The sequence below is a fragment of the Pseudophryne corroboree genome, chromosome 6 (assembly GCF_028390025.1).
Source record: "Pseudophryne corroboree isolate aPseCor3 chromosome 6, aPseCor3.hap2, whole genome shotgun sequence".
In the NCBI taxonomy this organism is placed as follows: Eukaryota; Metazoa; Chordata; class Amphibia; order Anura; family Myobatrachidae; genus Pseudophryne; species Pseudophryne corroboree.
The window spans coordinates 560102851-560128369 of NC_086449.1; the positions used below are offsets into that span (position 1 = coordinate 560102851).

At 44.9% G+C, this 25519-nt stretch overlaps 1 protein-coding gene across 3 annotated transcripts in view; it reads right to left on the minus strand.

The window, feature by feature from the left end:
* The window catches only part of CFAP54 (cilia and flagella associated protein 54), a 736502-nt gene that overhangs the window by 322146 nt on the left and 388837 nt on the right, over nt 1-25519 (minus strand). For all 3 annotated transcript variants that reach the window (XM_063927747.1, XM_063927746.1, XM_063927748.1), the window contains exons 42-43: nt 9247-9447; nt 6878-6965 (exon numbers count right to left, since the gene is read on the minus strand). In XM_063927747.1, the coding sequence (XP_063783817.1) occupies nt 6878-6965; nt 9247-9447 (289 nt within the window). The remainder of the gene's footprint in view (nt 1-6877; nt 6966-9246; nt 9448-25519) is intronic.

Sequence of the window (25519 nt, forward strand, 5' to 3'; positions counted from 1 at the left end):
CTCTCTCCTGTGATTGTCTTCCAGGTTCCAGCTCCTGTCTCAAGACTTCCACCATAGAGATCCGCACCAGCATTCCACCTGCGGTGTAGCCTGACTCTCCAATCCATTGTGGATTCATCTGTTTCCAGCTACAACATTACCTGCTTCCAGCTCAGCTTCCAGCAGAGTACAGCTTCCCTTAAAGGGCCGGTGTCCTTTCTACACTTTACCACTCTCCACCGGTATTATTATTTCTCCGCTCTCAAGTTCTACATTTCAGTTCATATTTCATCGCTCCCAAGTTCATTTATTATTTAACTGGTTCCAGCCAGTATCCACTCCGTGCTAACAACAGTCTGGTTCCAGCCAGTATCCACAGCAGCTGTTTTACCTTCAGCAACCCAGCTTTTCCTGGAACACCAGCTGGCACAATCCTGGGTTATCTCCATTGCTACAGTCGGGCCTGGTAAGGACTTTCCATCTAGAAGATCATAAGAACTATCTCACACTACCAGTGCCCTGTGGCTCCTGCCATCCTGTAGTACCCAGGAACTGTATTTATTATTTGCTGACTTTTACGTTTTCTTTTACTGCTGCTGTGTTGCGGAGTTGTCATAATAAACATCATTGACTTTTATCTAAGTTGTCGTGGTCACGCCTTCGGGCAGTTATTATTCATGTTACTTACATGTCCAGGGGTCTGATACAACCTCCCAGGTTCCGGTACATCTCAGCCCCTACAACTGAGGCTGCCTCCCGTCAGCTCAGGCCCTCAGTTGTGACACTATCATGATTGGACACATTAGATCACAGGACCGAGCATTATTACCCAATGACCGCACACCACCCAGAGTACCCGCACACCTGAAAAGGAGCACATTGCTGCCTCACTGACAGACAGAAGTTGGATACACATTGATATGGGGCAGTGCTGCTGCATCACTCCCGGTGACGTGGTAACACGGTGCAGAGTGTGCCCCTCTTGTCTGTGGATCTATGCCCTGTGTTACTCATGCTGGTGAAGCAGGGGCAGATATACATATATGGTATTTCCTGCACTTTGCAATTTATTGGTGATTTGACATATATTTTGCTTTGTATAGGTTGGTGGTTTAATTGTCCTAGGTGCTTGTGATACTAATCAATGGTGTTGGGAATTTATTTGACCTCTGCTGGCAGTTTAGTTAGGCAGTCCTTGATAAAAGTGGTAAAACACCGAAATGGTATTGTCAACTTTGGATGGGTGATTATATAAAACCCCTATTGCTGACTGCATTTGAAACGTTTATATTTTATGCCAATGCTTTGGGTTTTATACCATGTTTATGAAGTTCTGAAGCTTAATTAAATCCTTTTTTGCATTTAAGTGGTCTGCTGGCTACCCGTGTTTTGCTGAACCTGTGATGGTGCAAAGGGATATGGGCATATTTATATTTACTTCATAACTGGCATATGAAACATACCGCCATATGAAACAAAAGCCATGCATCCAAATTGTCTGCCACCATATAAAAAAAAAGAGAACTTTTCATTCAATAACATTAGAATTTCTGTATGCTTCTCACAGAAAGAGCGGACTAACTTTTAGTCAGCCAAGAATTTTAGTGCAGTTTTGGACACATACAGTAATATGCTATAATATGATTTGCCTGATGAATGGAAGCAGGGTTTATGAAGTGTCTCTCTGGAGTAAAGCTGGACATACAGTACAATGACGTATCCTTTCTGGATGAATTTTTGTACACATTGATTGATCAAATAGGAGTTTAACTGTTCTTTCGCTGCCTGAAATCAAATAATCCTTACTTTTACTTATACATCCAAGTACAAACACACACACTAATTCAAACTGACTAAAAATTTCCAACTAGATTAAATCAGTTTTTTTTTTTAATGATTTGGACAGATGGATCGTATTGTTTGCTATCAACACAGGCAAGATGGCCAGAGCGGTCTACCCGGGGCCCCTACACACACACACACACACACACACACACACACACACACACACACACACACATATTGCTACATCTGTATGACATAATGGGGGAAATGCAATAGGCCGTGAGAATCAGAAAGTGAGAGATTTTGTGAGAGTTCTGTTTTTTTTTTTTTAAAGTGGCAATCATTTACATGGCAGAACCAGGTTGATTTTGCCATGTAAATGATTGCCACTTTAAAAAATCAGAACTCTCATATAAATTTTTTAACTTTCTTAATCTCACACCCTATTACATTTCCCCCATAGTGAACTTGGGGTGCTACAGTGGGATTAATACATTTGTGGAGTTTGGACACATTATGGGCCTAATTCAGAACTGATCGCAGCAGCAAATTTGTTTTCTAATGGGCAAAATGATGGGGGTCATTCCTAGTTGATCGCACGCTGCCGATTTTCGCAGCGCAGCGATCAGGTAAAAAAACTGCAAAACTGCGCATGCGTATGCACCACAGTGCGTCGTACGGGTACAAACAGCATCGTCGTTGTGCACGGCTTCTTGCAACGATTCCATTCGCACAGCCGATCGCAAGGATATTGACAGGAAGAGGGCGTTTATGGGTGTCAACTGACCGTTTTCTGGGAGTGGTAGGAAAAACTCAGGCGTGTCCAAGCATTTGCAGGGCAGGTATCTGACGACAATTCCGGGACCTCAGTCGCTGGAATCATCGCACAGGATAAGTAACTACAGGGCTGGTCTTGTTTTGCACAAAATGTTTTTGTACCGCTCGGCTGCACATGCAATCGCACACTTGCAAAGCGAAAATACACTCCCCCGTGGGCGGCAACTATGCGTTTGCACGGCTGCTAAAAGTAGCTAGCGCGCGATCAACTCGGAATGAGGGCCCATGTGGGTGTGGCAGATATAACATGTGCAGAGAGAGTTAGATTTGGGTGGGGGGTGTTCAAGCTGAAATCTAAATTGCAGTGTAAAAATAAAGCAGCCAGTATTTAACCTGCACGGAAACAATATAACCCACCCAAATCTAACTCTCTCTGCACATGTTATATCTGTCCCCACCCCATTAGAGAACAAATTTGCTGCTGTGATCAGTTCTGAATTAGGCCCTATGTTTTTTAATAACATGCTTTTTAATAGTATCACCAGCATATCATATTGTTAATATTATTGGTATAGGGCCCCCACACGTTAGTTGCCCTGGGGCCCCCACAGAACTGAATCTGGGCCTGAACACATGAAATTATGTTTCAATGACTAGGAGCCTAACTGAAGAATCTTATTTCCAAAGGGTTCACGGTCCCTGAAAATCTTCTGGGCAGTGACCCTTGTACACCCCGGGATGAGACTCGTAGAACTCCCCAGCAGGTATTCTTGCCTATAATAGCCGCTTTTCCCATTAGGCGAGATGTGCCTACCGATACTGGGATGCCACCAGGACTTACGCAACTGGTGGTAGTACGAGCTTAACCTCAGAGTGACCTTAGTCAACGCCAATAGAACCAAAGACCCAAAGAAGAGAGGAGCTGCTCAAAGACAAAAGACAAGAGAAGGAGAGTGGTACTATAGTGCCAGGGAAAAACCGGGAGATCCAAAGAAGTAAAGACTAGAGTATGAGGTCGAGTACAAGACAGAAATAACAGAAAGCAATGGGGATATGAAAGCACCTGACAGGGAGAGTTCCGAACCAGCAGATGGAATTACTGGAAATGGTAGCACAGGAGAAAGAGAATACAGAAAAACACAAAACACTACTATAAATTGTTGGGAGGAAGAATTAGCAAAGATAGCAAACAATCAACGTGACAGGTTGTGCAACTGGCACGGGGCTTAACTCCGCAGGAGACATTCGTAAGGTAACCAGGCAGAGGAATCCATAAGTTAGAACTAGAACCAACTGACAAGGGCTCCCACTGCAGCCAGGAACTATGATCAACAAGGAATGAGAGGCAGACGCCGGCTATAAAGGGAGCAGGAGCCAATACCCCACTGAGCGCAGCCAAGCCTCCCTTAATTGATTATTCTGTGCAGCTCCCCTGCTGCACGTTCCACACAGGTCCCTATCTCCCTGGCAACCCCGTCCTGTTGCCATGGAGCCGGCAGCCGGGGAGCGGAAGTTCGGAAGCGTCCGGTCGCTTAGCAATGGCTGGATGCTGCGGAAGTCACGGGCCACACGGATCGTGACACCCATGCTGTTTCCACATGTTTTAACAAATTGGATCCATCAGGACTATTGAACAAATGCCTAATGCAGGATATATGGAAGAGATTTCCACGTTAGGTAAACTAAAACTGACCTCATAATTCTCAATGTAGGCTGCAGTCTGGGCCAATTTATTTAAGCTTTTCAGAGATTGGCCCCAATAGCTAACATCATTTTTAAATGGCGTTAGGTGCTTTAGCCTATAGGTTAGTTTCATTGGAGTGGATCTTTGAAAACCACCTGTGTGCATGTGCACTAGTTAAGCAGAGTCAGAACCCAGAGGTAAAGAGCTATTACTTTATTTTTACTTATCTGAGACACAGTGCCAGGAAGAATTTTTAATACATTTATGCAGAAAATAATTTCTTATCCCAGCAAATTGAAAATTGGTTTGATAATGACCACATTGATGCATGTGTGGCCAGACTTTCTCTTAGAACCAGAGACTTGGGGATTTATTTACTAAAGTGCCAGTTTATAGAAGTGGAAATGTTGCCCATAGCAATCAATCAAATTCTACTTATCATTTATCTAGCATCTTCCAGAAGATAATAGCTAGAGCATGATTGGTTGCTATGGCCACCATTTCCAATTCTATAAACCCAGACTTTAGTAAAGATACCCCTGTGAGAGCAGCACAAATAATCAATAATAAGTAAATAGCTTTCTTTTGTTGGTACTAGGAGATACAAACTATCCACTCTTCCCTTTGGTTAAGTAACTGTGCTGTAGTCTGTTGTAATCTGTGGGCCAATATTCTAGCATATCTGAAAATTGTTGCATTGTTTAGAGTAAATTCAGTTAGAAGTTGTAATTTGTTGTAAACCTCAATGTTAAAATTTCTTGCATGGTCAAAAATGGGATGGGTACGAAATACTGTCAGTCAGGATCGTGACAGAAGACTTACAGCGTGATCCCGATGATCAGAATCCCGGTAAGTGTTTTTATCTTACCCCTAACGCCAATACAACCCCCCCACCACAGCCTAGCCTTAAACCTCCCCATCCTGCAGACTAAAAACCGTCCCCTCCTGCAGCCTTACCCTAACCGTCCACCCCCACAGCCTAAACTCCCCCCCCCCCAGTGCCTAACCCCAACCCCTGTATTTACCTCTGGGATCTGTTGGGATTCTGGCTATCAGAATCCCACTGTTGGTTTTCTGTCGGTATCCCATTTGCCAGTATTAAGGCATGCAGTGTCACATTATAAAATAAAGCACCTTTTATTTAGACTAAATATGTGTCACTGCATTCATTTAAATTACAGTAATGCACCAGTGCCTAGTGTTGGCTATAAGCCAGTTTGTGATCTAGGGAGATGAGAAAATATACAACCTTGTTTTATTAGTAAAGCTGCAGAAGAAAGTAAAAGTATACATTTGGTAGGACAGTCTTGCTTTACAGACACACTTCCACTTTCCCACCCACAGGGTCACAGTGTCCCATGGTACGGGGGGAGGCTGGGTGTAAATACTGCGTGCAGCATGCAGTGTCTATTCCATGGAGCTTTGTGCATATTCCAAATGTGACGAAAATGAGTGGGCATGACTTGTGGGGATGGCACTTCCTATGACGCCACGCCACCTGTCGTAAGGCCAGACCCTCTTTTTGGGTCCTGAATAACATTCTCAAAAACTTGGGAGATATGGTCAAAGTAAGAATGAACAATGTATGCTTCATATGCGAAAACTTTTTTTAGTTACCATTTAGGAAATGTATCTTCTTAAAAATCAAGAAACCTATTTCAAGCTCAAAACTGCCCAATAAATATCCAATTCTGTTTACCTGTGGAGACACTAAAGATTTGCTTGTAGTGGCAGTTTATGACATTTTTCATGCATGGCAAGGTCCCCTCTGTGCCCTTGGTGAACTACTGTTTACATTTAACAAATTGAGCCTCCGATTATGGGCCTAATTCAGACATGGTCGCACGCAGGCGGTTTTTTATACTGCTGCGACCAGGTAATCGCCACCTACAGGGGAGGGGGTAAACGCTGTGCAGGGGTGCAATCGGCTGTGCAGTGAACTGCACAAACAAAAGTTTGTGCAGTCTCTGCACAGCCCAGGACTTACTCAGCCGCTGCGAAGATCCTGGACGGAGCTGACGTCAGGAACCCTCCCTGGAATCGGCCGGGCACGCCTGCGTTTTCCTGCACACTCCCTGAAAATGGTGAGTTTCCGCCCACGAACACCTTCTTCCTGTCAATCTTCTTGTGTTCGCCGCTGCGAACGCTTTCTTCGTTCAATCTATCGCTGCCCGGCGACGGCTGACGCAGGTGGTCAACGCGCCTGCGCATTGCAGACCATACGCATGCGCTGTTGAGACCCGATCGTACGGCTGCGAAAAAAGGCAGCGTGCGATCGGGTCTGAATGACCCCCTTTATACGAGTACTAGAGTCATCCACATGGTCTATAGGAGGCTTCTACTTTTGCTAAGTATGAGTATTCCAATATAAAGTCTTGGCAATGTTTTCTACTTTATAAATGACTCTAATAAACCATACTTTACTAAGTATCCTGCTCCACCTATGGGGTTGAGGTGTCTTGCTATTTGTTATTTTGATTCCCTTGATGTACAATTATTACTCAAAAACAGCTGACAGTGCTCAATTATAGTCAAACATCACTACTGATTGGACTGACAACATGAAACCGGGACAGACTTCTCGGAACATCCTGTGCATAATGCGATCATTACAAATGTTGACAAGACACAAATCAATTTAATAAATTTTACCTTTTATTTCCAGTATACAGATGAAGATTGCCAAGCTCATGAAGAGCTTGGGCTTTAAGGCTTTGTTGTCTGTCTGAATGAAGAATTTCTGTTTTCCAAAATGAATAAACAAAAGAAAAAGGACTTTAACAACAGTATCAGTCACACATAATTTGTATGCAGTACTAACACAATGTTGCAATGTTATACACAAACATTAATTTCTGAATTACATTGCATATAGGACCTGATTCAGCTTCAGTTACAGTTTTGCTATTTTAGCAAAACTTCAACTGCCATTACTCACTTTGGTGTGTACGTAGTATGGCTTGCCGGCGGTCGGGGTCCCGTTGACCAGCATACCGGCGCCGGAATCCCGATTGCCGGCATACCAACAAGCTGGGTGAGAGCAAATGAGCCCCTTGCGGGCATGGTGGCGCGCTACGCGTGCCACGCTATCTACTCTCCCTCCAGGGGGGTCGTGGACCCCCAAGAGGGAGAAAAGATGTTGGTATGCCGGCAGTCGGGATTCCGGTGCCAGTATGGTGGTCGCCGGGAGCCTGGCCGCCGGCAACCTGAAGACCACCCCTCACCTGAAGACCACCCCTCACCTGAAGGCCACCTAGCATGCAAATGGCCGCCAGCAATGCGATTGCAATCACATCGCTGCCACCGCAAAATAGGGTATGGCCCCCTGCCTGCGAATCAGCAGGAACACATCTTGCGGGCCGCGCGCATGCAGACGAGTGCCGCGTGTGCGCACTGGCCCGTTATCATCAGTATGCGATCACATGTCAGATGCGATACATACTGAATAGAGCCCATAATCCCATCACGTTGTTAGATTATGTAAAATACTAACTCCTCAATCTTGGAAGTATTTAGAGAGTACGTTGCCATAGAGGGTAGAACCCCCCCCCCCCATATTTTAAAGGTTAACAAAAAAGGCATCGTATAAGCTGTACAAAATTTTTGTGCACAATCCAAAAGTGCATGGAATATAGTTTATTTTCAATTGCTTTGGAATATGATATCGTCCAGATGGTGGCCTTCATTCATGATACACATTTGTAGATGATTTCTGCATCACTCGTCAGGTCATTTCCGGCGTTATCGCTACAATTTCTTTCGTTATCGCTCATTTTCATTTGTCTGGCTATGTTAACAAACAGAACTTTCATTGCTGGGTGGAAAACATCCTCATCAGCTTCATGAAGGCCTCTACACAGCCAACGGGGCCATCTGAAAGCTGAGGTCTACAAACATCAACCAAGAACCATTAATGAACTGAAGGCTGCTATACGTCAAGAAATGACGAGATCATATTCAAGACCAATTGAAAGTAAACTGAATTCCATGCACTTTTAGATTATGCACTAATATTTTGGATAACATATACCATACCTCCCAACTTTACCATTTTATAAAGAGGGACCATTGCGCAGCTTCGCCACGTCCACTGGATAAAATGGGGCATGGGTTCGGAAAAGGGTGTGTGGCTTTGGTAAAGGGTCCGCGATCGCGAGCCACTGCCCCCGTTTCTCATCACTATGGGGGCATGGTTAGCATGCCCCAGTGCCTCTGCCTCCGTGAATAGATGCTGTGTGCTAAGCAGGGCAGCGAGTGCGGGAGCCTCCCAACTGCCGCCCCTCCCCCACCGCGGGACACTGCTGCCCACGGGTGGGACAGCGGGACAGTCCCGCAAAAATCGGGACAGTTTTTTGTCTGTTAACATAAAAAATTTGTGAGTTTTTTTTTTGCCTCATCCTTTAAAATGTACCCACTATAATCCTCAATTTCAGAACACTAGGAGAACAATATTATTTTACAGAACAGTTATGCTTATTATCAGAATGACACTGTACCTATTCTTACACTACCCAAAACAAATATATAAGATGTAAATAAGAGGTGAAACTATGTTACAGTGGTCATCAAGGTTTGCATCTCTTTATAGAACCTTTCGTTATTACGTTAATCTGCCATGTGTTTGTCTTGAAATAAATTTGCAAATAAATGGATATGCCAGTAAATGATAAATGATATATTGGCAGGTGCATGCCACACTATGACAAGCAGCAGTGTCTGGGCTTACAAAGTACAGCTTTGGTTGTGAAACAGAATTCTTTAGCAGTGACAGGATGACTGATTTAATCAGTAAGCCCACATACATACTAATCGCTCCCTCAGGTAACACGACTTGTTGATTGTGACACCCTCATCCCTCCCACCACGAAGATGAAATTAACTTGATATATTTGGGAATATTGTGCTGTCATTGTCCATCTTTGCATTACCTGTTGAATCCTGAAGTCATTAATCCCCAGCCCACAGATTAATTGATCTAGCACAGTGGCTGGCAATTATCAATGAAAGAATAAATGCCTTACCGATAGTCTTGTCATATGAAGCAATAACAACTGAGAGGTGTGAGGGAGGGATAGGCTTGCTTGCAATAGAATGCAGAGAGAGAAACTCTTCTTCGGAGAGATCAGGAGGGACAGGGCGATGAGCTTGCAATGCACCAGCAGAAAAGCCCACTTTCCCATAGGATGTGTATGGACTCCTCGGCTTTTCTTCTGCATTTAATCCTGGAAAGTAAACAGTATACACATATATATATATATATATATATATATATATATATATATAATAAAAATTTAAGGTTTATGTCTGTACATAGTAATTTTTTTATTTTATTTTTGAGAAATATACTTCTAGGGACTGTTTATGAACTATGAAGACAAAAAAATATATTCAGAATTTTGAATGCGTTTTCACTTTCACCTAGAAAGAAACTGAGGTATGTAAAATCTTGATGTGACATCAGGGAGAGGTGCTTGACACTCGGCGGGTGCAGTGTATACATATAGATAGATAAATAGATATGAAACATCTATTTAGCATGAAGATCCAACTATATATCAATTATTATCAGACAGGTTATCTTGACTCATGACGTTTCAGTTTACACATAAATCCAGTAGATGGTGCAACAAGACAAATGCTACACGCTATGGTTACACACGATGTGAGTTGATATATATCACAGAGTTGCTGGTCGTGTTAATTGCAACCTTTTGGTGTTAGGTTAAGCAGCAACAGATTGGCACTACTGTCTTTATTAAAAAAATTAGTTTAACAGACATCCACGTGAGCGAAGCCGCAAGCAATCGCTAATATATTAATTCTATATACACTGCTCAAAAAAATAAAGGGAACACTAAAATAACACATCCTAGATCTGAATGAATGAAATATTCTTATTAAATACTTTGTTCTTTACATAGTTGAATGTGCTGACAACAAAATCACACAAAAATTATCAATGGAAATCAAATTTATTAACCCATGGAGGTCTGGATTTGGAGTCACACTCAAAATTAAAGTGGAAAAACACACTACAGGCTGATCCAACTTTGATGTAATGTCCTTAAAACAAGTCAAAATGAGGCTCAGTAGTGTGTGTGGCCTCCATGTGCCTGTATGACCTCCCTACAACGCCTGGGCATGCTCCTGATGAGGTGGCGGATGGTCTCCTGAGGGATCTCCTCCTAGACCTGGACTAAAGCATCCGCCAACTCCTGGACAGTCTGTGGTGCAACATGGCGTTGGTGGATGGAGCGAGACATGATGTCCCAGATGTGCTCAATTGGATTTCAGGTCTGGGGAACGGGCGGGCCAGTCCATAGCATCAATGACTTCATCTTGCAGGAACTGCTGACACACTCCAGCCACATGAGGTCTAGCATTGTCTTGCATTAGGAGGAACCCAGGGCCAACTGCACCAGCATATGGTCTCACAAGGGGTCTGAGGATCTCATCTCGGTACCTAATGGCAGTCAGGCTACCTCTAGCAAGCACATGGAGGGCTGTGCGGCCCCCCAAAGAAATGCCACCCCACACCATTACTGACCCACTGCCAAACCGGTCATGCTGGAGGATGTTGCAGGCAGCAGAACGTTCTCCTTGGCGTCTCCAGCCTCTGTCACATCGGTCTCATGTGCTCAGTGAGAACCTGCTTTCATCTGTGAAGAGCACAGGATGCCAGTGGCGAATTTGCCAATCTTGGTGTTCTCTGGCAAATGCCAAACGACCTGCACGGTGTTGGGCTGTAAGCACAACCCCCACCTGTGGACGTCGGGCCCTCATACCACCCTCATTGAGTCTGTTTCTGATCGTTTGAGTAGACACATGCACATTTGTGGAATGCTGGAGGTCATTTTGCAGGGCTCTGGCAGTGCTCCTCCTGTTCCTCCTTGCACAAAGGCGGAGGTAGCGGTCCTGCTGCTGGGTTGTTGACCTCCTACGGCCTCTTCCACGTCTCCTGATGTACTGGCCTTTCTCCTGGTAGTGCCTCCATGCTCTGGACACTACGCTGACAGACACAGCAAACCTTCTTGCCACAGCTCGCATTGATGTGCCATCCTGGATGAGCTGCACTACCTGAGCCACTTGTGTGGGTTGTAGGGAGGTCATACAGGCACGTGGAGGCCACACACACTACTGAGCCTCATTTTGATTAGTTTTAAGGACATTACATCAAAGTTGGATCAGCCTGTAGTGTGTTTTTCCACTTTAATTTTGAGGGTGACTCCAAATCCAGACCTCCATGGGTTAATAAATTTGATTTCCATTGATAATTTTTGTGTGATTTTGTTGTCCGCACATTCAACTATGTAAAGAACAAAGTATTTAATAAGAATATTTCATTCATTCAGATCTAGGATGTATTATTTTAGTGTTCCCTTTATTTTTTTGAGCAGTGTATATATATATATATATATATATATATATAGAGAGAGAGAGAGAGAGAGATATGAAGGGTAAGGTAATAAATGTGTATTCAATCTTCATATGAAGTCCATTAATATGGCAGAAAATACACCAATATAAACATGCTATGTTCCTCACAGGAAAGTGGATATTTGTTATATTTGCTGCACACGGAAGCTGTTATAGAACGCAGCAAGGTCATTAAGCAAACAAGCATGAAAGTCAGTTTATTGCGCTTCAGTGCTGACATACAGTATAAGTAAGGGAAACAAAGGAGTGGAGGTCAGGACTGTCAACTAGAAATTTGCTATTAATAATAATATACTGTCATTTTCTTCTGTAACAATAAAAAAATCTAAAGTAAAAATGAGACATTCTTCTAACATTAAACTATATAACCAGAGGTTAAAGTGAGCCGGAACGCAGTTCTGCCTCCTCTGGCTCACCTAACCCGCTGAGATTTTGTTACCAGCGGGCACCCAGCTTCTTCCTGTCTGTGGCCGCTGGATGCCGGAGCTCCCTTCTGAGCTCCGGCTTCCGGCTCAGGCAGTGTGCGCGTGCGGCGCTATGGGAGAGACGTGCAGCGGTCCGGAAGCAGGAGCGGGGCTGGTGAGTATTGTGGTTTTTTGTTTTGTTTTTTGTATGTGTGTAAGCGATGCTACTAGGTTGCACGTCCACTGGGGGCACAATGACTGGGGGCACATCTACTGGGGGAACAATGGCTGAGGGCACATATGCAGGGGGCACATCTGCTGGGGGCACAATTGCTGGGGGGCACATCTACTGACTGGGGGCACATCTACTGACTAGGGGCACATCTGCTGGGGGCACAGCTACTGGGTCACGTCTACTGGGGCACAACTACAGGGGGCATAACTACTGAGGGCATAACATCTGACTGGGGGCATATCTACTGGGTGCATAACTACAGGGGGCATAACTACTGACTGGGGGCATTACTACTGGGGGCAACACTACACGGGGCATTACCACTGGGGGCTTTACTACTGGGGGCACTACTAATGAGGGAATTGCATAGGGGCACTTTATAAGGGGCATCACTCCTGGAGACATAAGGGGCACTACTACTGAGGGCATTGTATAAGGGGTACTATTGCTGTGGGCATTATGTGTATTTGGGGTGCTACTACTGTGGGCTTTGTGTATAAGGGGCACTAATGTGTCGTGTAATGTTAATAAGATTGTGCTACCGTGCTGCATAATTTGAATTGGGGATACTATTGGGTGACCATGCCTTTTTCTTTTTGAGACCACGTCCCTTTTTCCCCGGCGCATACTATCCCTTTCTTTCACGGCCGTGGTGGAGGGTGTGTGAGTTCCACCACCTCTCTAGGACCAATTTGAGCACTGTATATAACTACACAAAAAAGCACTTAATCACTTATTTTGGGACTGTAGGCTTATAAATCATCTCTGAGTTTCCTGAATTTTTAAAGGCTTCACTTCTTTAGGAATTTGGTGTAATATTATAAGCTTCTGTAAAATTGTTGACAATTAGACTTTTTTTTTAATATTGGCAGTGAAAACTAGTAATAATAGTTTGAATCACTGGTTTGGTTTGGATGGCAGGAAGACTCAAGATGGAAAACTTACATTAGTTAAAAATCCAAAGGATTTCCCTGCAGCTAATTCTGCTGCATCGTTTATCTTCAAAGGTTTTGTTGTTTAAAAGTAGTCTAACTGAAGGGCCTGCAAATACACCTTCTTTCATCACTCAACTTTGGCCTTTTAAATACTCAAAACCTTCACCATTTTAGGCCATAGTTTTTACAAAAGTTTTCACAATGACTACAGACATAGCTAGCCTTATCCAGGCTGGGACTATTTGCACCCGCTACAAGTTTGCAGTGGGTAACGCGTGCACTACACAGGTTTATTATTATGTGGTTTATTATTATGCTCGGGACTGTAACTGGGCTCACAAGATGTCGAGGGACCAGCATTGGGCTCAGATGACTCTTGCTCTTCATCTGGAATGGTGAATTCCTTTCCAATAGATGGAGGAACAGGAAACAGGAATTTAGGTGTACAGATGGGTCCACGGTTATCTTGACTAGTTTTCTGCGCCTAGGCACAACATGATTTATTGGCATAAACCATTCATCTATTGTTCTCAGCTGCAATACAATACAGAGAACAATACAGCAGGGGATTAAGTCATTACAGCAGGGGATTAAGTCCGATTGGTCAATCTCAGTTAATCCTATTAAAGGTAAAGATAAACGTGGACCCATCTGTATGTGGCACTGGTCTTATTGTGGCTGGGAGATTGGGTTATTCAATGCTATTTTTATTTGAAAATCCATCTGGATTTGTTAGACAGAAATAACAATCTTTTATTTGATTGGTTGGTTCTTTCCACACCGTTGGTACCTCAAAAGCCATTCTATTCTTATTCCCCTTCATCCATTTCATCAGACTTATACAGCACATTATACAGCATGACTGCGTAACTGACGATATTGTCACTTCATGGTAAATTTTCACAAATCTAGCAAAAACTATTTCGAAAGTGTATCCATGCACAACTTTTTGCTCCATTTTCAAACATTTTAGAAATCAAATACTGACTAAATAACCTATCTCCTAAAGTAAACATTTGTATTGTATTTGGTTCAAATGTAGATAAACGTAATTAATAACCTCCCGACAATTTAACACAGATTACGTGTTTTCGCATAATAGATATTTTAACAATACATATTATTTGCAATCGCTATCCCTTCACACATAAACCAGAAAGATAGTGTCCATTTTTATAAACAAATTCAACAAGAAAGGACTGTAGTTCCATTCCAGATGGCACTGTATAGTTTTAAGAATTTTTAAGTGTTTTTTAAGATATTTTTGCTTGCATCTAAAAAATGTGATGTGATGGAACATTTTAGTGTCATATTCTGAATCAGCACATAAACGTTAACAGAAAACGACAGTTTTCATCAATCTTGCCGAAACCTTTTTTGACAACTGATCATGATCGAATTGTGTGTTGCATCAGTGCCCTCTAGTGGCTGAGAACCTTTGAACTGCACTAGAGGTGATTGTATATAATATTTTATAAGGGTTAAATCATGTGCTCAAAGTCAAAAACATAATATAGAGTCTCTTATGAATTTGTAAGAACTATGTGGTATATGTACTAAAAAAAATATGGACAAAAGATTGGATGGGATGTTCTGCAACGAGGAGTTGTGGCATAGATAGAGCACTGAGGTGTTATGTTCCTTAATACATAAAAAGCCCTATGTATCGGTTTACTTAATGATAATTACGTATTGCCTCACTAAAACCTGAGATGTTCAATGTTGTAATCATTTCATGTTGTTTTAACAAGCAATTCCAAATTTTTATTATGACATGTAATCTTCCATGTATTATGCTAAATACCTCTCAGAAGTAATTTACTAATGTGCAGTTTGGGACAGGATGTTGATATATTTTGGCTACATAATGTGTGTGACAAACTGGCTTGCTGTACACAGAACAAATGTATGTTTCTGTCTGGATGCAGCAAGCATTGTGTGGCAAATAGTGCTTTCTTAAATCCAGCAGTGGACTTGTCTATAGAAAATCATCCTAACATTAAGATATTACTGCTAATGCCTTGCATCCGTCAGAAATGACCTGCAAGTCAAGGCTTTCTTAAAATACAATGCCCTACGATGGTGTGAAAAAGTTTTTGCCCCCTTCCCAACTTCTTCAATTTTTGCATATTTGTGAGATAACTGTTTCAGATCTTCATACAAAATAGTATATAAGAAAAAGACACCCATACTAAACACAAAAATAGTATTTTAATTACCTACCGGTAAATCCTTTTCTCGTAGTCCGTAGAGGATACTAGGGTTCCATTTAGTACCATGTGGTATAGACGGGACCACTAGGAGCCATGGGCACTTTAAGAATTTGATCGTGTGGGCTGGCTCCTCCCTCTATGTCCCTCCTACCAGACTCAGTCTAGAAACTGTGCCCGAGGAGACGGACATACTTTGAGAGAAGGATAGATAAGGATAGTGGTGAGATTCCGAACCAGCACACACCACAAGAGGAAACACAAGCTAACCAAACTTGAAACAGGAACAGCAACGGCTGAATCAACATTACTTAACTAAGTAACAGTGCAGGAAAAACAAAGCACCGGGCGGGCGCTCAGTATCCTCTACGAACTACGAGAAAAGGATTTACCAGTAGGTAATTAAAATCCTATTTTCTCTTACATCCTAGAGGATACTGGGGTTCCATTTAGTACCATGTGGATGTACCAAAGCTCCCAAACCGGGTGGGAGAGTGCTGAGGTTCCTGCAGAACTGATTGGTCCTCAGAGGCTAAAGTATCGAACTGAAGTTAGCCAACGTGTTTGAACCTGACCAAGTAGCTGCTTGGCAGAGCTGTATAGCCGAGACACCCCGGTCAGCCGCCCAGGAAGAACCCACTGAACTAGTAGAGTGGGCCTGTACAGACTTTGGACATGAAAAACCTGCCGTGGAATAAGCATGCTGTATAGTAAGCCTGATCCAGCATGCAATTGTCTGCTTTGAAGCAGGACAACCAATTTTGCTGGGATCATAAAGAACAAACAGCGAGTACGATTTTCTGTGACGAGCTGTTTGCTTTACATACACCTTCAAAGCCCTCACAACATCCAAAGACTTTGGTGACAACCGGAAACCACAATAGGTTGGTTGATGTGAAACGCAGACACCACTTTAGGAAGAAATTGCTGACGAGTTCTGAGTTCAGCTCTATACTCATGGAAAATTAAATAGGGACTTTTGTGAGACATAGCCCCCAGCTCTGACACATGTATTGCTAAAGCCAAGGCCAACAGTGTGACGGTCTTCCACATAAGATATTTTACGTACACCTCCTGTAACGGTTCAATCCAGTCCGATTGGAGGTAGTGCAGCACCACATTGAGAGCCCAAGGTGCCGTGGGAGGCACAAAGGGAGGTTGGATGTGCAGAACACCTTTCAAGAAAGTCTGAACCTCAGGGAGAGAAGCCAATTGTCTTTGAAAGAAAATGGACAACGCCGAAATCTGGACTTTTAAGGAGCCCAGACGTAGGCCCACATCCAAACCTGCCTGCAGAAAAGCAGGAAACGTCCCAGATGAAAAATTTCTGCTCTCACACCAAGAGACGTATTTCTTCCAAATACGATGGTAATGCTTAGACGTTACCCCCTTCCTGGCTTGGATCATAGTTGAGATAACCTTGTTAGGAATCCCTTTCCTGGCTAGAATCAGCCGTTCAACTTCCATGTTGTCACATGTAGTCACGGTAAGTCCTGATAGATGAATAAGCCCTGTTGCAGAAGATCCTCGCGAAGAGGTAGAGGCCATGGATCTTCGAAGAGCATCTCCAGAAAGTCCGCATACCAGGCCCTTCTTGGCCAGTCCGGAGCAATGAGTATTGCTTGAACCTTTTCCCTTTTTATTTGCTTTAGAATTGTTGGGATCAGAGGAAGTTGAGGAAACACATACATCATCTGATAGACCCATGGAGTCGTCAGGGCATCTACTGCCACTGCCTGTGGGTCTCTTGACATGGAACAATACCGCCTGAGCTTCTTGTTGAGACGAGAGGCCATCATATCAGTCTGTGGATATCCCCATCGACGTTTCAAGCACCTGAACACTTCCGGGTGAAGGCCCCACTCCCCCGGGTGCAAGTCGTGTCTGCTGAGGAAGTCTGCTTCCCAGTTGTCTACTCCCGGAATGTAGACCGCTGACGTCACAGTGTTTTTTTCTGCCCAGAGGAGAATTTTTGACACCTCCGACATTGCTGCTCTGCTTTTCGTTTCGCCCTGTCGGTTTATGTACGTCACCGCTGTCACATTGTCCGCCTGGACCTGAATGGCCTGATCTTGAAGAAGATGTGAGGCCTGCAGATGGGCGTTGTATATGGCCCTGAGTTCCAGAATGTGGATTGGAAGGATGACTTCCTGACTTGACCATCTTCCTTGAAACTACACCCCCTGGGTGACTGCTCCCCAACCTCTGAGGCTTGCGTCTGTGGTTAACAGAATCCAGTTCTGAATTCCGAACCTGTGACCCTCGACGAGGTGAGAAGTCTGTAGCCACCACAGAAGGGAGATCCTGGCTTTTGGCGACAGACAGATCCTCTGGTGCATATGAAGATGCGATCCGGACCATTTGTCCAACAGATCGAGCTGGAAGGGTCTTGCGTGAAACCTTCCGTATTGAAGCGCCTCGTAAGCGGCCACCATATTCCCCAGACGGCGAATTCATAGATGCACCGATATCCGGGTTGGTTTCAGGACATCACGTACCATCGACTGGATTACCAATGCCTTTTCCAACGGAAGGAACACTTTCTGCGACTCTGTGTCCAGTATCATTCCCAGGAATGGAAGCCTCCGTGTTGGCTCCAGGTGAGATTTTGGAAGGTTCAGAATCCACCCGTGATCCTGGAGGAGTTTGGTTGAGAGACCAATACTGTCCAGCAACCTTTCCTTGGACGGTGCTTTTATAAGGAGATCGTCCAGGTACAGAATTATGTTCACTCCCTGTTTGCAGAGTAGAAACATCATCCCTGCCATCACCTTAGTGAATACCCTCTGTGCCGTGGAGAGACCAAATGGCAGGGCCTGGAACTGGTAGTGACTGTCTTGCAGTGCAAACCGTAGGCAAGCCTGATGAGGCGGTCAGATCGGAATGTGAAGGTACGCATCCTTGATATCCAGAGACACTAGGAATTCCCCATCCTCCAGACCTGAGATTACCGCTCTCAGAGACTTCATCTTGAATTTGAACACTCGGAAGTACGGGATCAACGACTTGAGGTTCAGAATCGGTCTTACCGGACCATTCAGCTTCGGTACTACAAACAGGTTGGAATAGCAACCCTTGTTTTGCAGATGAGGTGGAACTGGAACAATGACTTGAGTCTGTACCAGTTTTTGGATGGCATGCTACAAAGTTATACTTGCCTCTTGTGAAACTGGTAAGTCTGATTTGAAGAATCTGTGAGGTGGGAGCTCTTGGAACTCCAGTCTGTAGCCCTGGGAAATGAGTTCTATGACCCAGGGATCCTGGCACGAACCTGACCAGATCTGACTGAAAAATCATAGTCGGGCTCCCACCTGACAGCCTTCCAGGCATTGCGGTCCACCGTCATGCTGAAGGCTTTGAGGAAGCAGAGCCTGAGCTCTGTTCCTGAGCACCTGCAGTTGCTGGTTTGCGTGGTTTACCTCTTGCTCCGCTGGAGGACGTAGAAGCACCTCCGGATTTGTTCTTGAGCTTGGCCGTCCGAAAGGACTGCAACTTAGAAGCTGAATAAGTCTTCTTGGTTGGGGGGGCTGCGGAATGAAGATACGTAGACTTACCCGCAGTAGCTTTGGAGATCCATTTGTCTAGTTCATTTCCAAACAAGGCCTCTCGCGTGAATGGTAGGCCTTCCATGCCTTTCCTGGAGTACGCATCAGCAGTCCACTGGCGTAGCCACAAGCCTCTGCATTCCGACACTGCCATAGCGGTGGTGCGTGTGTTAAGCAAGCCTATCTCTTTTATGGCTTCCACCATAAAGTTTGCAGAGTCCTGTATATGCTGCAGGAGTAAAACAACATCCCCCCTACGCAAGGAATCTAACCCCTAACCCCTGAAGCACTTCGTACATAGATTCAGAGACTCAGTCACACACAGATATACACGTGTCTTGGTGCATCCTATTCCCACTGCATTGCGATTAAGGCGCAACTTCGGGGGAAAAAACACAAAAAAAGATGCCTGAAGATTGTCACGTAATCTGTATATGGCACTAGAATATTCTGTTGCCCTAAAATTGGTAACAAAGAGGTAAAAGGGCCCTATTTGCAAGCTTACACTCTACATGGAAATAGACATTTGAGAAATGATGAAAGTGCTAAACATTGTAAATTTGTCATGACATATGCACATATTCTTAGTGGGCTGTAAGATCCAGTTACACGGAAATGTTGGTTTGGGGTTAGCGGGACATGCAAGTGTAGAAAGAAAAGTTAAGTAAAGAGGTGTGGTATGATATGTCGACATGGTCGTAGTGTCGACATGGACTCTGTTGACATTCATCATGTAAACACTGATGATACTTCAACATGTTAGAATGTTGTGTAAGAAAGCAACCTTCCACCAGACAAGACGCTGACACCGTTGTATGGGAAAAGCAGTCTGTTTACTTCCACAGCACAGTAAACAGGCCTTTAACACGGCAAGTTTACAAGGTACCTTAACCAGGCACCAGTTCACAAACAGCATGTACTGTATACAAATCTCAGGCTCCCTGTCTCTAATCCACTGGCCCGCCCTCTATCACCTGGCCACTTGTTGGCAACAGGAGCCCTGAGCCCTTGCCCTAACGAGCTTTATAAAAGTGTGGCACAGGTGTGCCTGATTGCTGGGACTGCTTGCTCTAAAACCTGGACCGGACCTACATGGATGGGAGCCTGCTCACTCTCTCTCTCTCTTATCCAAACCCCAGGGACCCAAAACCGCTGTGCTAAGGCCAAATGACAACTTGCTGTGCCCCAACACCTCCCTAGGCTTCCTCTTGGTCCAGTCCTAAACCCAGGTCGCTTTGGCCCGGGGCACCCGAACTGTTGTGCCCTGTCCTGCAGACCCCCAGGGTGGCATCCAGACTGGACTGCCACAGTTGATATATATTGTCCTTGGTGGGCCAGCTGTGACTTACCTGCTCTTTATGGCTACAGTGGTTTCTGTGGCGTCTTCCAGGTCCCAGTGGTCATGTGACTGTCAGTTCCGCCAGAGTCATCTGACAGAACAACTTCCAGTGAGTATACCAGCCCTATCCCAATAACCTACACCTAAATCTTCCTCTAGTGCCTAATACTGACCCCACTCCCTGTAGCCTAACCCTACGATTGTGCAGCCTAACTCTAATATCAACATTTTAATGTTGACATTAGGGTTAGGCTGCACAACGTTGGCATTTCCCACGTCAACATTCTGAGAATGTCAACATGTTGCCTGTTGTCATTTTGGCATTATAACTGTCCACATTGTGGTGTCAACATTATGAATATCAACATTGTGATTGTTGACCTAACGACTACATCCCTATGTAAAGTTATGTGTGGACTATGTAGGGGGTAGGTAATTTGGTAGAACAGTTTATGGAAGTTATGTAATTCTGGAATTACATAAACTTTCTTGTAGAGGTGAGTTTTCAGAGAACACTTGCATGTTTGGAGACTAGAAGAAAGTCCTGTTGTGTGAGTAAGGGCATTCCACAGAGTGGTTCCAGCCCCAAAACAGGCTGTAACAATTAATGGGAGCAGGTGATGTATCTGGATGAAAGATGCAGGTCAAGCCGGGATAGATTTTTAAATAAGCTAAGAGATTTATGTTGGTGTAGTTTGGTTGATAGCCTTATGTTTAAGTAAAAGTATTTTATATTGAATATGGTAAAAACAAGCAGACAATGTAAGGACTTAGAGAGCGAAGCAGCAGAAGGCTACCATTTTGCAATGAAGATAAGTCTAGCCACTGCATTCAAAATACACTGCTCAAAAAAATAAAGGGAACACTAAAATAACACATCCTAGATCTGAATGAATGAAATATTCTTATTAAATACTTTGTTCTTTACATAGTTGAATGTGCTGACAACAAAATCACACAAAAAATAAGATTTTACTTACCGATAAATCTATTTCTCGTAGTCCGTAGTGGATGCTGGGGACTCCGTCAGGACCATGGGGATTAGCGGCTCCGCAGGAGACAGGGCACAAAAATAAAGCTTTAGGATCAGGTGGTGTGCACTGGCTCCTCCCCCTATGACCCTCCTCCAAGCCTCAGTTAGGATACTGTGCCCGGACGAGCGTACACAATAAGGAAGGATTTTGAATCCCGGGTAAGACTCATACCAGCCACACCAATCACACCGTACAACTTGTGATCTGAACCCAGTTAACAGTATGACAACGTAGGAGCCTCTGAACAGACGGCTCACAACAAGAACAACCCGATTTTTTTGTAACAATAACTATGTACAAGTATTGCAGACAATCCGCACTTGGGATGGGCGCCCAGCATCCACTACGGACTACGAGAAATAGATTTATCGGTAAGTAAAATCTTATTTTCTCTAACGTCCTAGTGGATGCTGGGGACTCCGTCAGGACCATGGGGATTATACCAAAGCTCCCAAACGGGCGGGAGAGTGCGGATGACTCTGCAGCACCGAATGAGAGAACTCCAGGTCCTCTTTAGCCAGGGTATCAAATTTGTAGAATTTTACAAACGTGTTCTCCCCCGACCACGTAGCTGCTCGGCAGAATTGTAATGCCGAGACCCCTCGGGCAGCCGCCCAGGATGAGCCCACCTTCCTTGTGGAATGGGCCTTGACAGATTTAGGCTGTGGCAGGCCTGCCACAGAATGTGCAAGTTGAATTGTGCTACAAATCCAACGAGCAATCGTCTGCTTAGAAGCAGGAGCACCCAGCTTGTTGGGTGCATACAGTATAAACAGCGAGTCAGATTTTCTGACTCCAGCCGTCCTTGAAATATATATTTTCAATGCCCTGACAACGTCCAGCAACTTGGAATCCTCCAAATCGCTAGTAGCCGCAGGCACCACAATAGGCTGGTTCAGGTGAAACGCTGACACCACCTTAGGCAGAAAATGAGGACGCGTCCGCAGTTCTGCCCTGTCCGAATGGAAAATCAGATATGGGCTTTTATACGATAAAGCCGCCAATTCTGACACTCTCCTGGCTGAAGCCAGGGCCAGTAGCATGGTTACTTTCCATGTAAGATATTTCAAATCCGCCGATTTGAGTGGCTCAAACCAATGGGATTTGAGAAAATCCAAAAACTACATTAAGGTCCCACGGAGCCACTGGGGGCACAACCGGGGGCTGTATATGTAGTACTCCTTTTACAAAAGTCTGGACTTCAGGAACTAAAGCCAATTCTTTCTGGAAGAAAATCGACAGGGCCGAAATTTGAACCTTAATGGACCCCAACTTGAGGCCCATAGACAATCCTGTTTGCAGGAAATGTAGGAATCGACCCAATTGAAATTCCTCCGTGGGGGCCTTCCTGGCCTCACACCACGCAACATATTTTCTCCAAATGCGGTGATAATGTTGTGCAGTCACCTCCTTCCTGGCTTTAACCAGTGTAGGAATGACCTCTTCTGGAATGCCTTTTTCCCTTAGAATTCGGCGTTCAACCGCCACGCCGTCAAACGCAGCCGCGGTAAGTCTTGGAATAGACACGGTCCCTGCTGAATCAGGTCCCGTCTTAGAGGTAGAGGCCACGGATTTTCCGTGAGCATCTCCTGAAGTTCCGGGTACCAAGTTCTTCTTGGCCAATCCGGAGCCACGAGTATCGTTCTTACTCCCCTTTGCCGTATAATTCTTAGTACTTTGGGTATGAGAGGCAGAGGAGGAAACACATACACTGACTGGAACACCCACGGTGTTACCAGAGCATCCACAGCTATTGCCTGAGGGTCTCTTGACCTGGCGCAATACCTGTCCAGTTTTTTGTTGAGGCGAGACGCCATCATATCCACCTTTGGTTTTTCCCAACGGTTCACAATCATGTGGAAGACTTCTGGATGAAGTCCCCACTCTCCCGGGTGTAGATCGTGTCTGCTGAGGAAATCTGCTTCCCAGTTGTCCACTCCCGGAATGAACACTGCTGACAGTGCTATCACATGATCTTCCGCCCAGCGAAGAATCCTTGCAGCTTCTGCTATTGCTCTCCTGCTTCTTGTGCCGCCCTGTCTGTTTACGTGGGCGACTGCCGTGATGTTGTCTGACTGGATCAACACCGGCTGACCCTGAAGCAGGGGATTTGCCAGGCTTAGAGCATTGTAAATCGCTCTTAGCTCCAGTATATTTATGTGAAGAGACATCTCCAGGCTTGACCATACTCCCTGGAAGTTTCTTCCCTGTGTGACCGCTCCCCAGCCTCTCAGACTGGCATCCGTGGTCACTAGGACCCAGTCCTGTATGCCGAATCTGCGGCCTTCTTACAGATGAGCACTCTGCAACCACCACAGAAGAGACACCCTTGTCCGTGGCGATAAGGTTATCCGCTGATGCATCTGCAGATGCGATCCGGACCATTTGTCCAGCAGATCCCACTGAAAAGTTCGTGCATGGAATCTGCCGAATGGGATTGCTTCGTAAGAAGCCACCATCTTTCCCAGGACTCTTGTGCATTGATGCACAGACACTTTTCCTGGTTTTAGGAGGTTCCTGACAAGTCCGGATAACTCCTTGGCTTTCTCCTCCGGAAGAAACACCTTTTTCTGAACCGTGTCCAGAATCATTCCCAGGAACAGCAGACGTGTTGTCGGAGTCAACTGAGATTTTGGAAAATTCAGAATCCACCCGTGTTGTTGCAGCACTACTTGGGTTAGTGCTACTCCGTCCTCCAGCTGTTCTCTGGACCTTGCCCTTATCAGGAGATCGTCCAAGTAAGGGATAATTAATACGCCTCTTCTTCGCAGAAGAATCATAATTTCGGCCATTACCTTGGTAAAGACCCGAGGTGCCGTGGACAATCCAAACGGCAGCGTCTGAAACTGATAATGACAGTTTTGCACCACGAACCTGAGGTACCCTTGATGTGAAGGGCAAATTGGGACATGCAGGTAAGCATCTTTTATGTCCAGGGACACCATAAAGTCCCCTTCTTCCAGATTCGCTATCACTGCTCTGAGTGATTCCATCTTGAACTTGAATTTTTGTATGTACAGGTTCAAAGATTTCAGATTTAGAATAGGTCTTACCGAGCCGTCCGGCTTCGGTACCACAAATAGCGTGGAGTAATACCCCTTTTCCTGTTGTAGGAGGGGTACCTTGACTATCACCTGCTGAGAAAACAGCTTGTGAATGGCTTCCAATACCGTCGCCCTGTCTGAGGGAGACGTTGGCAAAGCAGACTTTAGGAACCGGCGAGGGGGAGACTTCTCGAATTCCAACCTGTAACCCTGAGATACTACCTGCAGGATCCAGGGGTCCACCTGTGAGCAAGCCCACTGCGCGCTGAAATTCTTGAGTCGACCCCCCACCGTTCCTGAGTCCGCTTGTAAAGCCCCAGCGTCATGCTGAGGGCTTTGCAGAACCCGCGGAGGGCTTCTGTTCCTGGGAAGGAGCTGCTTGCTGCCCTCTCTTACCCTTTCCTCTGCCTCGGGGCAGATATGACTGTCCTTTTGCCCGCTTCTTATAGGACCGAAAGGACTGCGGCTGAAAAGACGGTGTCTTTTTCTGTTGGGAGGGGGTCTGAGGTAAAAAGGTGGATTTCCCGGCAGTTGCCGTGGCCACCAAATCCGATAGACCGACGCCAAATAATTCCTCCCCTTTATACGGCAATACTTCCATATGCCGTTTGGAATCCGCATCACCTGACCACTGTCGTGTCCATAAACTTCTTCTGGCAGATATGGACATCGCACTTACTCTCGATGCCAGAGTGCAAATATCCCTCTGAGCATCTCGCATATAAAGAAAAGCATCCTTTAATTGCTCTAAAGTCTGTAAAATACTGTCCCTATCCAGGGTATCAATATTTTCAGTCAGGGAATCCGACCAGACCGCCCCAGCACTGCACATCCAGGCTGAGGCGATGGCTGGTCGCAGTATAACACCAGTATGTGTGTATATACTTTTTAGGGTAGTTTCCAGCCTCCTATCAGCTGGATCCTTGAGGGCGGCCGTATCAGGAGACGGTAACGCCACTTGTTTTGATAAGCGTGTGAGCGCCTTATCCACCTTAGGGGGTGTTTCCCAGCGAGCCCTAACCTCTGGCGGGAAAGGGTATAATGCCAATAACTTTTTTGAAATTAGCACTTTTCTATCTGGGTTAACCCACGCTTCATCACATACATCATT